Raw genomic sequence first — 17,614 nt, 5'->3', positions numbered from 1 at the left:
TAATATGGGTATTTTGGAACACATCAAAAAACCTATAAATATTTGTTTTCTAATTATTTTTAAGTTCTATATGAAATATTAAGCTCTTTACGTATTCAATAAACATAAAACTTCTGGAATTTTATTTAATTTAAAGTGTGAAATACGCGTGAATTGTGAGTGTCACATTTCAATTTTTGCAAAACCTTCAGTGTGGTCAATTTTGCAGATGTCAACACAAACACTGCTTAGTTTTTTTTCGATTCAAGTCACTTTAAAAGTGAAATTTGAACAAAATTTTTATGAAATAGTGAAGTTTGGAACTTCTATTTAAAGGTAAATAATCAGGCTCGATGAAATTTATTTGCACAATAGGGACTTTTGTCTGTCCTGAAATACCCAACTGTCCCGAAATATACCACTCTTACTTTTTTACATTTTTTGCCATTTCGTAAAAATGATACATTTTTTTGAAATATTTTTGATAAGTGTCTTATTCTGGATAGCATAAGGAACATAAATATTTATATCAACAAAGAAAAAAATTATTTGATAAGTCGTTAAGCTGTTTGAAACTTGAAAGTGCTAAAAAGTGTCCCGAAATACCACACGTTACCCTATGGGAGTTCTGCAACAGTATGATAATGTCATATGACAAATTTAAAAATTTCCATATGGTAAATTCGGAAGAAGTAATTAAAAATCCGAATCATATTAATTACTGGGAGCTTCACGGAGTTGCTTACAGTGCCCATTAAATGCTAATTGGACTTTAATGTTGGCCTACTCCAAAATTTACCGTGAAAATTTGTCATATGTCATTGTCATACTGTTACAGAATTCCCCTACAGATTACATTACCATTATTTTCTGAATAATCCGTCTCTCGGCTTCAGACGATAAACAGCTTATTTAATAGGAAAATGATGGGAATTTAGTCATATTGTAGCACGAATGCTACAGGCTCCACACCAGAACATGCTAGAGCACCCTTAATCGCTAGCCTCCCGGAGATTGAGCCCCATTGCCCATTCCAAGAAGGCCACGAATCCAACGTCTTCCTCGCTTCACTGGTGAAGACCGACTGAGGAGCCGATTCGATTGTGCCTTCGGAATAACTAGCCGAGCACTCACAACTCCATCTAGCGGAATTATAGCTATGTCGTAACTTGAAGTTAGCCGCAGTTATAGCACCCCTCAAGATTACACCCCAACTGAACAGTGATTGGTACCATTGGCTTAGAAGAGTCTTCGTCAGGACGGGCTTTCTCCCTCCAACTCTTCCAGGCTCAACAGTCCTACTACAAAATCATTATTCAATTCAATTTAATTCAATTTATTCTCTCACTATGCCTGATTGCGGCTGCCGCCGACTTCACTACCGTTTTCATCAGGTAAACGGCAGAAACTACTGAATAACTGATCGTATATGCCAAATTTTGTACATGTTATAACAGTTTTACAATTTCAAGTATTTACATAAATTATAAAATGTGATTATTTTGATTATAACTACGTTATGTGAAGAATTTCGATCCGATGGGGTGTAGCAAGAATTTACCGATTTACGGCGTTTCGAAGATGAATGTTCTCTTCATCAGGTGTCGAATTTTGTTAGGAAAATCACGTACAGGCAGGAAATGGTTACACTTTTTTGGACTTGGATCACAGATTGCACTTTGAAGTTCACCATTCGACTGATCGACTGATCGACACAGAATCCTCGAAACGACGGTCGTAAAGAATAAAATTGCGAAAGTCAAGAAAGGTCTAGTGTCTAGTGTTTCCGTTAATTCTTGCTATAACTACGTTAAGCGGTCTCTCGGCTTAAGCCGTAAGCGTGTCTTGGGCATGAGGCAGCTACTTTACTTTTTGTGGAGTGACTTTGTATGTTTTCGGTCTTTTCTTTGAATTCAATTCGTCCATTCTGTTTTTTCCAAGGTTTCTATAGGATTAAATTTTGATTGAGAATGAACATCAATTGTCTCTGAAATTTTTGGCAAATAAAACCTATATTGAAACCACAATCGACCACAAATTTATCCCTAATAACTATTTGTTGGGGCTATAGTGGCACATGAATCATCCGCTCAGAGGGAAGATTTCATTTTTATTGCTGGTCTATAAATTCCACTATCTGGGTAAGAAAAAAACTATTTTGGACAATCAATTTGTTGTTTTACAGAGAGAAGTGAAAAAAAGTAAAAGTCATTTTATAACTGTCCTACTTTGAACAAAAATAAATATCACGCAATGACTTTTATATTTTCACAGATGGACACTTCCCTTGTTGGGAAGTTTCTTGGGTTGTACCGGGTACTTTTCTGGCAATATTGCAATGTAGGGCTTTGGGTTGGTACTAGAAATTTTCAATGGAGTGTTTTTGGTCCCGAAAGAAACTTGAAAAAATTAGTCAAACGTCAAATTTTTAGCACTAACACCAAGGAATATCCGCAAATGTGAAATTGTGGTTGGGCAAGTGTTGAAAAGTGTTGGTAGTGGGGGAATTGAGTGAGTGAGATAGACAATAAAATTGCCAATAATTTTGTAGTCTCACGAAGTAATTTTACTGTCTAAATTGCGATTTTATTGGTACTTTTTTTCCTGTCGATTAAAAAGGCATCGGTTTTTTGTAAGGTCTGTGGGGACGTCTCGCCTTTCTCACTCCAACGTCTGCTATTAATCACGAAATTTTGTTTTTTTTTTTTAATTCGTTATATTTTGAAACAAAAACATAAATTATTTCCTGCGTTTTTAGTCAACGTAGGAGATGATCGATCTTTTGATTAGGTGAGGTTAGAAAGTTTCTCAGAAATCAACATTTAATGCAGTTTCGCGTGTTCTTTTTTGAGTAATTTTAACTAAGATTTTGATTCTTCTTCTGCTTTCTGTCGTCTTGACACAAAAAACTTGGCCTTCTTTTTTTCCCACCGATTGCTGCGTTGTGCAACAAATTAGCTTTTCGCACAAGTTTTCCTCTGAATGACGGGAAATGGGAAACGCGCCATGTAAATTGAACGAGGGACGTATATTTTGACTACTTTGTTGGGTAAACAATTGCAATGGAACTTTTCTCTATGTAATTTTCCTAGTTCACTGGGGCGCCCCCTCCTGGGGTGTATGACGTCGTGCGATAGAGCGAGCAAGACAGAGACATCCTTACAACAAAATCCAACGTAATTATTCCCAAAAAAACCAAAAAATAGGAACATTAAAAACCCAATTGCAATACTTTTCACTTACTTTTTATCACTCCTTTTGCTGGTTTGCATAGAAATTGAAGACCGAAGTTGCGGAAACCATCGCGAAACACTCGAAAAATTTTAAAGGATGTAAAATTTGTATCCTTGTCACAAAATTCGCGAAGGATGATAAAAAGCGAGAGAGAGAGAAAGAGAGAGGATAAGCAAGGGTGTTTTTCCTACACACAATATTTTCCTTTTTTTCTTTTATTTTTCTCTTAGGCAAAACGATCTAGAGGGGAAACCATTCCAAAAAGTCCACTATTTGCACACTTTGTTCGCACTTTAGCACATCGCGGGAGTCACTAAGGTGTCTCTCACTTTGTGTTTTGGGCACGAAACAAGCACACGCCCGAAAATTTTTCCCTCAAAATCTCGTGTTACAAAAGTTGAGACATTCTCTCACCACCACCACTACTGCTAAAATGCCAATTGACAGGTTGGTTGGATGAATTTTATTCAATTTTCGAACATACGAAAAACCATCGACTACTCTAGTACTACGCCAACTACGGCTTTTGTCAACCATGTCGATTAGTTAGTATTGGAATTGATGAAATTAACTAAAATACTACACAAAGTGAACCCCAAGCTATGATTGCATATTTAACAGCTTTTGTACAAAAATTCGAATTGAAATACAAAGTGTCCTTCTTTTCCAACGTTCTTTGTCGATCAATTTCATATTCCCGCGCTTTTCGATATTATTCGCTACAGTTGGCTGCAGTGGTTTACGTCACGTTTGACATGCTGTAAATGTCAAAAACAGAAGAATCATCTTGAAGTATAAACAAAATCCGCGTGTACTTTGAGAACACAGTTAAATTTAGAGTACAAAATGGCTTTGTAAAAGAATATCAGTTAGGAATTGTTAGTTATTTGGAGATAATATTGTATTGTAATTATTCTCATTACCATTAATAACTTACAAGAACTCATCTTGGCAACAAGGTTGCCACAGCCAGATATTTGGATCACTAGTCAATAAACTGCAGGAGATGTGGCGGTCTACCCAAGACGCTTGGCCACATTTTAGGTCTCTGTACCCATACTAAAAACAGAAGGATCAAGCGCCACGATATGATCAGAGACATGATCACGGAAGAAATGGCGAGGAAGGATCCTTGAGTAGTGCTCAGTAAAGAGGAAACCTAATCAGGTGGCAAAGAACCGGGAACAAGGTTGAGAAATCTGAACCTCTTCTTCCCGTAGTACAGAGGCTGTAAAACACAATCTCTGCCTCGTTGGTGCCCATTTTCGTAGGCACGTAGCAGAAACGGTGGAGGGCCTAAAACGCCTCAAAATAAATACGAAAAATATTCATAGCCACCATTTCGATAACCGCTTTCCCAACCAAAGGGCAAAGGGAAATTTTCTGTCTTTTGGGAAATCTTTGGTTTCGTCCTTTGGGGCAAAGGGAAATTTTCTGTGTTTTGGGAAGTTTTTAGTTTCGTCCTTTAAGGCAAAGGGAAATTTTTTGTGTTTTGGGAAGTTTTCAGTTTCGTCCTTTCGGGCAAAGGAAAATTTTCTTTGTTTTGGGAAGTTTCTAGTTTCGTCCTTTGGGGCAAAGGGAAATTTTCTGTGTTTTGGGAAGTTTCTAGTTTCGTCCTTTGGGGCTAAGGGAAATTCTCTGTGTTTTAGGAAGTTTTTTTGGTTTTGTCCTTTCGGGGAAAGGGAAATTTTGTGTGTTTGGGAAATTTTTAGTTTCGGCCTTTGGGGTAAAGGGAAATTTTCTGTGTTTTGGGAAGTTTCTAGTATAGTACTTTGGGGCTAAGGGAAATTTTCTTTGTTTTGGGAAGTTTTTAGTTTCGTCCTTTAAGGCAAAGGGAAATTTTCTTTGTTTTGAGAAGTTTTTAGTTTCGTCCTTTGTGGCAAAGAGAAATTTTCTGTGTTTTGGGAAATTTTTAGTTTCGTCCTTTCGGGCAAAGGGAAATTTTCTGTGTTTTGGGAAATTTTTAGTTTCGTCCTTTGGGGCAGAGGAAGATTTTCTGTGTTTTGGGAAGTTTTTAGTTTCGTCCTTTGGGGCAAAGGGAAATTTTCTGTGTTTTGGGAAGTTTCTAGTTTCGTCCTTTGGGACAAAGGGAAATTTTCTGTGTTTTGGAAGTTTTTAGTTTCGTCCTTTGGGGCTAAGGGAAATTTTCTTTATCGTTATCGGTTATGAACCGGTTCAAAACCGATTGGAACTTGTTCAGTTCTATCGCGAATTCCAAAACCTTTTCAGCAAGACCAAAAATGATACCATTCGCTTGATAAATGTGCTCTTTAGAGCATTTTTAACTCTTGACCTTGAAAATCAAGAAAAAAAACATTCAATATACATATTTAAATACGTTCTAAATATATATAAACATATACGAAATATTTAAAGAAGATTGGTCGTTTCTTTGTGTTCGAAAAACAATCTCAAAAAACAGCTCAATTCTAGCTTCATAATTAGGGGAACCCCCTTAAAGTATTCCGGGTAATTGGAAATAGGGGCGCTGAATTCGTGTTCAAACTTTCGACGTTTCCACATCGTAGATTTCTTTTAAAAAATAATATTCTATTTAATATTGAGAATGCATTCAATACATCACTATTGGTACTATAAATACATTTCGTTGGTAAATCTCAGTTATTTATGGTGGTCTATGTGGTCTATTAGAATTGTTACTAAAAATTTACTATCTCGATAATTTTTAATTTTTAAATATAGCTGACCGTGCTGACATATTGAAATTGCACCGTACATGTGGCTACAAAAACTTGACATTGTAAAAACGTCTCATTTGAACTGAGCAAAATGTCACATTTTGTAGTAACTTTAGTTGACGCATGAAAATTTGTGATATTTCTGTAACTCTGCGAAAAGATAGTGAAATTATTGATAAATCACCTACTTCACACAAAAAAAATCTTCCTATCCACACTCTCCACTCCCCAAAGTACCTCAATCCACAAAATGCTCTGAGATAGGGTTCCCAGTGGTTGATATCCAACGATGAATCTACAGTCACTGATTAAGGACTTCAATCCAAGGTGAAAAGTGCCTCCTACATTCATAAATTTTACCCTGTTGACCTCATTTTTTTGGTATCTTGCAGCAAATTCATTGTCCACAGCAGTCTCTTTCTCTTTACAATCCTCTTTTGTTTACGCATCGATGGATTCATTGGTAGACTAAACAGCTTCCCTGACCCGAGACATTTGTCCGGAAGGTTAATTTTGAACCCTTGTTCCTTTTAGATTGGCCCTTTTGGGCCATCTTCAGTCCTCTGTGGATATGGAAAGCTATCGCCACTTTGGGGGCTACTGTAGGTGCCATTGTTTGGTGCAGGTATCCACATTACCGCGTCGAAGGAGACTCTTATGCTCACTTCAAGGCGATGTTGATCTCCCTGTCGCTCCATCTAATGCTCCTCATGTTTGAACTCCTTTCCTGCGACCAGCTGAGCTCTGGGAATCACCTATGGGTCCTTGTCTTCATTCCCCTTATCTTCGGCAGCGTGGCCAGTGTTGGAGCCTGCGTCTGGGCTGTGAAACACGACAGATCCTTCGAGGTGAGGATTGAAAATTCAGCATCCCATAAATGTCTTTACATTTTAGAAGGTTCTTCATAATCATTGGTCATTGTTAGTTTCTGAAGTCTGCAGACCGTCATTAACAAAACTCCCTAAAAACAGGTAGATATCATCCTTATGGGTAAAACGCTGGTTATTTTACTTGGGCTCTGGGATAGGTAACAGGGGTGTAATTCTGAAGTGCTTCTAGCCATGACTAGAACAACCCTCTACTTCTGTGTTTGCCCATTGTCCCCTGCCTCATGTGGATTAAGGGATCTCATGTCGTCAAGCATAGTTGCACACAGAGAAAGGCATCTACTGTCTATTAAAGATGATGGGATGTCGCCCAGAAGATTACTTGAGTTCATGATTACAACAAATTTATTTTAAACCCAAGAAAGGCACGCGCGGGATATATAGGGCATCTTAAGCCTAGGTATCAAATCCCCGATTTTAAACAATCTTAAAAAATCTAAGTATAGTTGCCATTGACGTGGCCCGTTTTTGGGAAAAACAAACTTAATTTTAGGCCTCGACACGCTCAATACGATTAATAATAACTACTATACGTTTTTAGGAAAAATAACAATGAAGAGGCGTGATTTATGTACCAGCTGAAAATACTGGACTATTCTTACTAAGAGTAGTGGAATGAACATATTTCACGCATCCGGAGAAAATGTATCCCCCACAATTCCTTAGTAAAAACGAATATTCAAGAGGTGATCCTTTTATTCTCCTAAACTGATGGATTATTTAGATATTATTAGAACCGGTCTCATAAGTCTCACAAAGAAATCCCAAGTGTAAGACTAATCGGTTCCACGACTAAAGTCCCTGCCGTTATTATAAATCCCCAAAGGCCGATTGGGTATAAAATGGGCCTTGTACCTTCACTCTCTGAATGGGAGGTACAGGATATGCATCTTTAAAAAGGCCTACCGCGAACATGCCTTCAGACGAGCATAAGTCTTTATACAGAGAGATATGTGCTTTCATATGATGCACTCTCTATAGGCCGTTAGTTGATCATGATCCGTCAATAAGAGTAACCTTGTTGGACCAAAACCCCTAGGGTATTCATGCCTGAATTTCCTAGTCCTCGGTTATTTTTGTAAGCCACAGACTAGCCGACTACCAAACCCGGTGGGCTCATTCCCTTTCGGCATCCTTTAATGCCACCATATCATCCATGGAGATGGCCTGTCCCTGTGTGTGGTGATGGAATATCATCACATCACTACCACTTCCCTCCCTCTTGCATACATTATGGACAATAAGGTTTGCCACCTCTGATTCATGCTGCGATCATGGGGAAGAGAGGGTAAGAACAAAGAGATGGACGAGAGAGTGATTAGTCTCCGATTGATCATCGACCTGAAAGGGCGTGTGACGCATGTACAGTCCAGAGGGAGATAGTGGTTGGAAAACGGGAACGAGAGGCAGGTTGATATCTCGTCCCTAACCCCCTTCTAACCTTCTAAATACTATTGCCTATACTACTATGATATAAAGGACTTAATTCCCACCTGAAGTTTTCATTTTGATTTCATACAAGAAAAACAGAATAAAAATAGTTCTGAAGAAACTGAGAATATAGCTCGATATACAAGTGCATTGCCCCAGATCCTATACCTTGTAAACCAGGGGTGTGCAAGAACCGTTGAAGCCGAATAAACGTCAAAATAAGTGTGTTTTGACCATTGACGTACAAGTTTCATATGACTTTCGTTCGGTTTCAAACGGTTCTTGCACACTTCCGTTGCAAACCAATAAGATCCTATGTCAAAGAAAGAAAAGAGTAGATTTGATCACGGAGGTAGACTTTGAGACCGAGCCAAAAGCTTTGGGAAAACTGATTTTTTCTTAGGTAAACTTTCCCCGACCGACGTTTCCTTGTGGTAAATTTACCACATCAAATGAAAAGCCATCCATTTGGTTGTTTTCGGGTTTATGGAAATTTCTCAACAAGTTCGAAAATTACTGGCCATGGAAACTGTATTATTCAGATATTTTCTGAGGACAGTTTGCATCAGAGCAATGGTTCTTTATCTATAATCTTATTAGTCAGGATCCAGGGATATGGACCCTTAATCTTGAATGATTAATTTTGTTAAGACATGCCTACATGGGGATCCAAATCCGTCCTGTAGACAGCCCATCCTGCAAAGACAAGTCATTTGTCTTTCCCTCACAGGTAAAGTGGGCAACGGAAAGGGCTTGGCTCTCAATTCAAACTCACAGTCAGTAAAACCCTCTGCCGATCTAAATTATCAATCGGCAGAGAGAGACAATCAGTATGGCTCAGGCTATTGAGTGAAGGGTCACGGCTCGTGCGATGGATTGCTGTTTCATGCCACTTAATCCCAAAGACCCCAGTATCCTCACTGTAGAGCCCCGTGGCTTTAATATCTTCCGAAATTTTGTTCGGAGACAGATCAGAGACTAAAACTTAAACTCGCTGTTGAGCAGTTGCTGAAATTGTTTAATGTGCAAAGTCCGAAAAGTACTGCAACAATTGAAATAGCACCGACGTAAGACGTATCTTGAGAATCAAGTAGATAAACTCCCTCCGGGTGCGTCAGGGGTGGTTATCCTTTCAGGACAGGAAAACACGAATATTTTTGCCAAAGCTTTCGACGCCACAACGCACCTTCATCAATAGCTAAAAAGGAGGGAAATTTTTTTTTATGCAAGGCAATCGATTTACATTTTTTGTTTAGCTACTATTTACTGAAAATCATGAAATGTCTCTGAAACTTGTCTCTCTCAATTGCTCTACTCCTAATGAGGATGCATTAAAACATAACAAAATAATAATTTCATGCTAAGGTTTTCTACAATTTAACAACAATATTCTAATAAATACCCGGGAAAATTTGGGATTTTGTTGGTGTAACACTTCTCTGGACATCGGATTTAGGCCAACTGTTTTCTACTTGAATTAGTCGTTAAACATTTTTTCAGTTCAATTGTGTTAGTTGTTGACCTTTTGTCTTTGTCAAATCGCCTCCCTGATCTCATGCAACTTTCTCAGCAATCTTTTCCATCTGAGAAAGTTGAAAGGAGGAAACCCCTCCGAAACGTCGGTTTTATGAGAAAATAAAGGAGAAGGAGCCAAAGGTCAAATCGGTGTTAATTTCTTTATCTATCGAATCTATTGACCGAAAATAATATAATAATCTAAAACTTAAATGCGAAACCCAGAAGTATTTTCTTCTCTAGGGGAAAGGATAGGCCATTGCGGCCGTAGTTTATTTGGTTCCGTTATGCCATGCAAATTTGTCCAAGTCAGTTGATAAATATAATGTCTTAAAATTCACTTTATCTGATTTTTTAGAGCAAAGCACAACTTTAGGAAGACCGTAGAAAAAAATTCCTTATTGGGTCACCGGTGACCCAATCGTCCTTAAAGGGAAAAGGGGCTAATCTGGACTGAACCGGATGGGGAAAGATGGATGAAAGATGGATTGACACAGATACAGAAACTGTGACCATTATTCTGAATTTCGTCGTAAATCACGAATTACTAGATTATTTTATTTTAAATGAAAAGTGACCGTTACAGTTTCTGAAATATTTCCGGTTACATCAACCATTGTCGTATCTGTATTTATTTTCCATCTGAATTTGGTGCAAGCGAGGATTAAACGTTCCTCTTGCGTGAAATTGTGACACAAAAGAAATGCAGATACGACAATGGTCGATGCAACCGAAGACATATGCAAAGAACCAAGAACAGACACTTTGGTTCTTAGAATATGTCCGAAAGAGGAAGTTCTGTAAATGATAAAGGGGTCGTGAAATGGAGATGATATTAATATTTGGAATCCATAGGTTGAATGATGCATGGTGTCGATAAGTTAAGAGCTTTTAAGTTGGTTCATACCTTCGAATAATGTGAATTATTTTTATTTTTTTCTAAGAGACTTGAACATTTCCATTAAATATTAGTTAGCTTTTTATCAATTAATGATAACTATGTCACAATCATGTGGAAATCTCTTACAGTAGACTCTTCGTTATCCGGCTGACTGGGGGACAAAATGACATTTAGGTTTTTTGAATGATCAACGGTTTTTCTATTTTGTGCAGTGTAAATTTATTTTCTGTCTGACAAAGAAAAAGAGAATTTTCCTCATGGTGTGCTTATGTTTCATTTTTTATCACAATTATGTATTAAAAACTTCGATACAATGTTAATAATACTTTAATTCACTCTGGACAAAGTTCATGTTTAGTGAAAATTATTTTGAATATATCAACCGCCAGTGTTTGGCAGCTGTCACCCGGATAACGAAGTGCTGCATAACGAAGAGTTGAGTGTATTTAGGAAACGTAAAAGAAATTCACGTCTTTCGAAGGTATGAACGTTCGAAGGGAGAGTACTTTCCCCTATCTGCATCGATTTGTCAAGAAAAACAGAGCCTACGGAAATGTTCTCTCTCTTGACAGTGTTTCCGATTTAATTAATTGCTTATGGCTTTTTCTCTCGAAGTATACGCTTAAATGTTGATCTGCTTGAAAGAATCGGATTGAGGAAACTTAATGTTTCATCTATTACGTATCTTAGCATCAATTCTCCTCCCTATTTCGAGAGTATATTTATACTTCTTCTAATTACCAAAGGCAACAATATTAAAAAAAATTTAAAAACATATTACTAATCAATCGGAATATTTAAAAACAAAAAGAAGTGTCATTTGGAAATTTGTAGAACAATTTTGACAACATAACTAGTTCAACAAATCAACATTAAAAAATGATTGATTGATAGTATTAAGTTCTTATTGAAGTCCCCTTTTGATATAACCTTATCAATTTACATCGAGAGACCGATAGGCTGCGAAATATCAGAATTTTCTTTTTTTCTCTTTCTCTTTGGCATTCTTTCTCATTAGCGCTATTCAATGCTGATGATGTTGATAATGCGTTAAAAGATTTTTCTTAACTTTCAGTTGGAGCTATTTTTGGCTGTTAACACGCTCCAATTTGTTTTTCTGCCGTTGAAACTGGATGATTTTGTTGGATGGCGTTGGGAGATTGTCTTCATTCCCTTCTGGATTGTGCTCTGTCTAAGTCTCATAGGTGTCCTGTATAACATAATCTTTTGTGGTATTCTCCTGAGAACACCAGAAGTATCGGCCGAACAGAAGCGTTCCGCAGTCAATTCGGCCATAGGCAATACACTCTGTGTCGTGTGTATCCTGGCCTTCCAGGTGCTCATTGCCGATAAGCTCGATGGTGATCTAGATTGGCCATTGATAGCAGTGGCTGGTCCCCTACTCCTGGCTCTCTTCATCCTAATCCTGCTGAGCTTCAGCGCCAAAGGTGGCAACAAATGGTGGTTTGGAATCCGGAAGAACTTCAGCCAGTTCATCCTGAGTTCCCTACCATGTCTTCAAGAATACGGTAACATAGCCTATCATATAGATAGTGGACAAAGTGTCCCACTGGACACAGCTAATCACGTTCAAGTGGATCATCTGTATGGCAAGAAGGCGCATAAAATACAGAATAGCAAAAATGACCATCATAAACCAGTAGTGCCCATCATAAACATCGACATCCCGGATTAGAAGTTGCGGAATATATAGGACAACTTTCTCCTATATAGTTGACAAAAAAAGGTCTCGAAGGAACTTTTAAGCCACAAACTATCAAAATTCTATAGCACCGAAGGACAAAATGTTCTCACAAAGTTATATATTTGCTAGGTTATGTAAATAAATGATCGTTTTGCAGCGAAGGGACCGCCTCAGTCTCTTCCATTGCTCAATTCCAATGTGAATTGGGACGGCAGTTGATTCTCTTAACAAATAACTTTAGCACTAATGAAAGTATAACAAATGTATATTAGTTGATCGCCAAAATATTTTATACTTGATGATAGAGTCATAGCATATAGTTTTAGAACAAATTAAATCAAGATATTTTACTCAAAACATTCTTCTTTTACTTTGTTGAGCAAGGAGGTTGCTTGCGCCGTCAAGGAAAAAAGCTAATAAAGATAGGATTAAATAATATTGTGCTATTTCAATGAAACATGTTTTCAATGAAACATAATCGGCTTTTCTCTGTGTTGGTTCTTTTCACGACTGTTTGATGGTTTTAGAACACATCGAGGACTGGTGAAAACAGTCGAGACAGAAACCAACACAAAGAAAAGTCGATAATGGAGAAGCACATGAGAACAGAAATGTACTAAAAAACATTTTCAATTTTCATTGGATAGCACCACTATTGCAAAACGCTGAGACATGTACTACGGAAGGTCAGGGTCAATCCTACCAACTTTATGCCTGTTCAATTGTCTGTTTCTTTTTGTGACAGAAAATTTTGCATGGGGACCTTCAGTAGTTGGGTATCAAAGATTTTTGCTGACCGAAAAGAAATGTCACACACGAGGTTTTTTCTTATTAATTTAATTTTATCTTAACACTCACTATCACTGCATTGCTTTACCAAATACTAGACACTAGACTAAACACTCCAGTATCTAGTGTCATCATACTAGCCTGAAAGACTTTTTTGCGATTTTGAGATTCTAATGCACTTAGAAAGACAATTTAATAAATTTTCAGATGATATAAGTCATTAACAGAGCGATGCAGCTTTATTTTCGTATCTTATAAGATAAGATATCAAATTTTGAATTATAAGAATTTGGTATCCAAGATTAAATTCTACATATATGGTGAGTTTATTTGAACGAGCCATGCAATTTGGAGAAAAAAATAATTTTAATGAAACTATGGAAAATGGAAATGCAAAAAGCTGAGTTTACTGATGAGTAGCGATTCTTTGGAATCAAGAGATCCATATGGGGAAGTGGGGCACCTTTGAAAGTGGGGCACCTTTGAAATTGGGATTTTTCTCCTACACAGTAAAAAAAATTTACAAGAATAATCGTTGGTTTGCTTTTTTACCATAATTTTTCTTGTAAAGTTACACAAATTATGTATTTCAACAAAACGTGTAATCTGAAAATGTGTAATTTAAATTTTATGTAATTGTAAACCGTGTAATCAACTGAGAATGATTACACAGTTTTGTATATTTTCTTACATATTTCGTGAAAAATTACACAGTTTCCAAATAAAAGGTGTACAAATTACACAGTTTTCAGACAAAATGTGTACAAATTACACAAATGTGTATTAGTACACAAGATTACATGTTTAATGTAAAATTTACAATGAAAATCATGGTAAAGCAGTCAAAAATTTTTTTCTGTGTATATTTAATAGATTAGACAATAGATTTTTTACAGATCTTTGAATTCGTTTGCAACAGGGGGTGTCAAAATTGGCCAAGAGGTTCATCGGAAAGGATTCGTTGGTATTGCAGGGTACAACCCTGAGGTATTGCTTGCATCCTTGTTATCACAAACTTTGGAATAGACAATATGCTTGAATGATACAGGAAGATCAAAGAGGTCACCGGGAAGTTGCAGTACTGACACTATAATTTATCCAACAAAAGAAGAATTGTGCATAACTCGAATAAAGAATTGGTGAAACAAGAGGATGATGCTGGACGAATGATTCGTTTTAATGAACGATCTATCAGGGATTGGACAAATATTTCATTCCTAGCGAGTGGGTTGGATTAGGAAGCGGATATAAATGATCCAACGCCAAAAATTGCAGTCTTTTTCATCTCCCGGAAGTATTTTCAGATTATTCTAGACTAGATTATTCGACCAAAAATGGTAGAATAATCCCCTTAACCGACAATAATGTTAGCAAAATTATCAATCTCTTCGAAAAAAAACTTGGGATTGTTAAAGTCAATTTTTAAAATAATATTTTCTAAAAAATATATAAATCCAATTTACTCCGTGATCAAATGTTTCTCCCGAAGAGTTTCCGGAGATTTTAATGCAGAGTTTGTGTGGGAGGTGCAGCTGAAATGACTGGAATACTGATCGTGGTCACTCTTCTCTATGCTTCTCAATTCTTCTTGCATCTTTTGAGTTCAATAATAGGGCTTTTAATTTTTTTCGCATTTTTCATTGTCCTAAGAGGGAAAAAAGAGAAAAAGTTAAGTTATTTGCAACAAAAAGCAGGTTCATTGAAAAAATCATCATACACACTACTCATTTATAAACAATTTTATGTTACAATTTCAAAAATTTTAATAAATTTTTGCTAGAAAACTCAAATTCACTGAATCAAAATAATACAACTGTCAACTCGTTAAACCAAACAACTGTGAGGGTGCCACACGTCAAATGCTGTGGCCACAAGTTAATAATGCTTATCAAATTGGTCATAATTTATGCCCTTGTCTTTATTTTACATTTTTGTTAAAAAAAAATCATCAAAATCAAGTGGTAAATGAAAATATAGTTACTAAGAAAAAAAGTGACAAATAGTACTAAATATTTTCGATTGAAGATATAAAATTTAGTCATTAAAAATTGTGAGATCATTACAAAATTTCTTAACAATTTGACGTATATTTGACCGTCTAGCACATCAGTAAAATAACTCCCAAAAAATAATTAAAAATCTACCGAAATATGAAATAAATCAGTTTAAAAGTTCCATTTAATAATAGCACATCAAATATTCCTAATTTTGTGGTTATTCAATATTAATTTGTGAGAAAAAATTGAAGATATCTGCGAAGTGACCACAATTATAGACTGGCCATAAGTAATGCCGCTGCCCTACAGTGCCCGCTTCGTTATCCGGATGATTGGGAGACAATATTACAGATGTCCGCTTCGTAATCCGGATGAATTTTTTGAATTTGTTCAACATCTCGAAAATATAATACAAGTTTTTTTTGTAGAATTAGAATAAAAGTTTTAAAGAAGATTAAAAAGATATAATTATAGACATAATTAGAGAATTCTATGCTATATTATACTTCATTTATGAAACAAAAACATCATAAGTAAATTCATTTTCATTACTGAACACACATGTATACATAACCGCAAAATTATTTTAAATGTAACCGTCGATAACTCGTCCGGATTAGAGAGCGGACACTGTAATTAAGAAACGGACAAGAGCGAGTGTTAGTTATTGACTATACTCGGGCGAGTAAAGACGTACTGCATACAGTGTGGCAGAGGGAGAATCTGGTTGAAGGAGGGGAACGGGTGGTAGTTTTAGATCTCATCCCTGACCCTCTTTCCAAGAGCTCACAGATCCTGACAATTCCTTTATTAGATGGGTAAATTTTTCTTACGGAAATAAAAAACAGGCTGAGGTTGAAAATATCCCACTATTACGGTGATAGTCTGGCACTCATCAGACGAAAAGAATTAAATTGAACTACCTTCTTCATAAAGATTACACGTCAAACTTGATTTAAGTTATCTCTGGGAATAAAGGGTATCTGTCGAACCTTAGCAGGGGCCCTAGGTCCTAAGAATTAGAAGTGAAGCTAAGCATAGATGCGCTATTACCACTCTCAGACGGAATCGAACATTAAGCTTAATCTAAAACGACTCAATAACGATTGAAATATTTTATGCAGTGAAATATTCAACATTAAACCTACCAAGACCCGGTCATATTGACCGGTTTAAGATTAACACATATTTAAACGGTATAATGCCACTATCAAACTTTATAAATTTTTTAAGATATATATTTTTAAGTAATATATTTTCGAGTGTTTAAATTTTAATTTTTTGGTTGAGTATTCTACCCTACCGCGGTATGTCATTTGACCTAAAAACTACCAAAAACGGTCGGTAGGTTTAGTGTTAATTATACATGTATATTTCTTTGTACTTGGATGGGATATTCAACTCAATCTAAAAAGTTTTGATTCATAAAATATTCTAAATCTTAATTTCTATTTTATTTAAATTTATTTATTTAAAATTTTCTTATTGTAGTTTAAGAGTTATTCTTGACGCTTAAATGCTACGAGCTTTTGAACTATCGTGTTTAATTAAAATGCATTCTGTTTGACTGAATGGAATCCCTAACAATTGGATTAAATTTGAATACTTTATCAAATATTGTCTCAAATGGAGAATATAAATATTAATATTAAGCTACACTTTACACATTCTCACCCACTTTGGCCATCATCATCGTTTTCGTTGGGTGTTTTGGGCTGGAGAATCCGCATGAGATATTCCAATTTTGGATGGTAAAACCAAAGTTATAATTTAATGACATCAGAATTAACATGAGATTTAATTTGATTGCAAACCATGTACGTCCAAGTGTACGTATAAAATTTCACTTCATCCTAACAGGAAATACACTGAAAATCATTCAAGCATGCACCCTCCGGCCCATAAGGAAGACTATGGGAAACCTTAGAACAGAAAACTTGTACCTGAAACGAGGTTTATGCTTAACACTCTCTAAAACTTTCCCTGGTGATATGAAAGCTAATGCACTTGTTATACTGCAAACTTTATGTTTATTCCGTTTATTCTGAATTTAAATAAATTGCAACTTCTAGAATTTAGTGAATATAGTGTAGACACTTGGGAAAGATATTATGAGAATAATGTGTACACCACTTCCTACATGTACCCCTTATGCAGACATAAAAGTGTTATAACAGCACAAGAAAGGAATTTTTAAATTGCTTTGTTTTAATGATTTCCACATTTAAATCCTCAGCCATAATTAACAAAAGGTTTATTGGGTTCGTTCGTGTTTTTCTCGAATCTCTTAAATCTTTTCTGGTGACTTCATAGGGCACAACGGGGTAGATTAGCCAGGAAATATAGTTTTTCGTGGAGTGTATTTTTTGTGGAAAAATATTACTGCTTAAAATCAAAGAGAGGAACAATTATATAAACTGGCTTTTTCGGGATTTTGGCGTTCGGGATTTTGGCTTTCGGGATTTTGGCTTTCAGGA

The 17,614-nt window shown here is 36.2% G+C and overlaps 2 protein-coding genes across 2 annotated transcripts in view; one reads left to right on the top strand and one right to left on the bottom strand.

Moving 5' to 3' along the window:
• LOC129803747 (furin-like protease 2) overlaps positions 1–3,663 on the bottom strand; it is a 146,017-nt gene extending 142,354 nt beyond the window's left edge. Inside the window, exon 1 of the mRNA XM_055850518.1 lies at positions 3,223–3,663. The gene's annotated coding sequence lies outside the window, so the exon portion shown is untranslated. The remainder of the gene's footprint in view (positions 1–3,222) is intronic.
• A 2,253-nt stretch (positions 3,664–5,916) lies between these two features.
• On the top strand, positions 5,917–12,708 carry LOC129803796 (transmembrane protein 185B). The gene is made up of 4 exons (XM_055850601.1): positions 5,917–6,239; positions 6,305–6,375; positions 6,447–6,760; positions 11,722–12,708. The coding sequence occupies exons 1-4, from the start codon at positions 6,202–6,204 to the stop codon at positions 12,340–12,342; spliced, it is 1,044 nt and encodes a 347-aa protein (XP_055706576.1). The 5' UTR covers positions 5,917–6,201; the 3' UTR covers positions 12,343–12,708.
• The last annotated feature ends 4,906 nt before the right edge of the window (positions 12,709–17,614 follow it).

The sequence above is a fragment of the Phlebotomus papatasi genome, chromosome 2 (assembly GCF_024763615.1).
Source record: "Phlebotomus papatasi isolate M1 chromosome 2, Ppap_2.1, whole genome shotgun sequence".
NCBI lineage: Eukaryota > Metazoa > Arthropoda > Insecta > Diptera > Psychodidae > Phlebotomus > Phlebotomus papatasi.
This window is presented reverse-complemented; position numbering and strand designations above follow the sequence as displayed.

Bases quoted from the DNA above. Each gene is read 5' to 3' on its own strand.
- LOC129803796 (XM_055850601.1), top strand. From the start codon at position 6,202: ATGAATCTACAGTCACTGATTAAGGACTTCAATCCAAG. The intron at 6,240-6,304 runs GTGAAAAGTGCC...GGTATCTTGCAG, and splicing joins ATTAAGGACTTCAATCCAAG to CAAATTCATTGTCCACAGCA. The intron at 6,376-6,446 runs GTAGACTAAACA...TGTTCCTTTTAG, and splicing joins ACGCATCGATGGATTCATTG to ATTGGCCCTTTTGGGCCATC.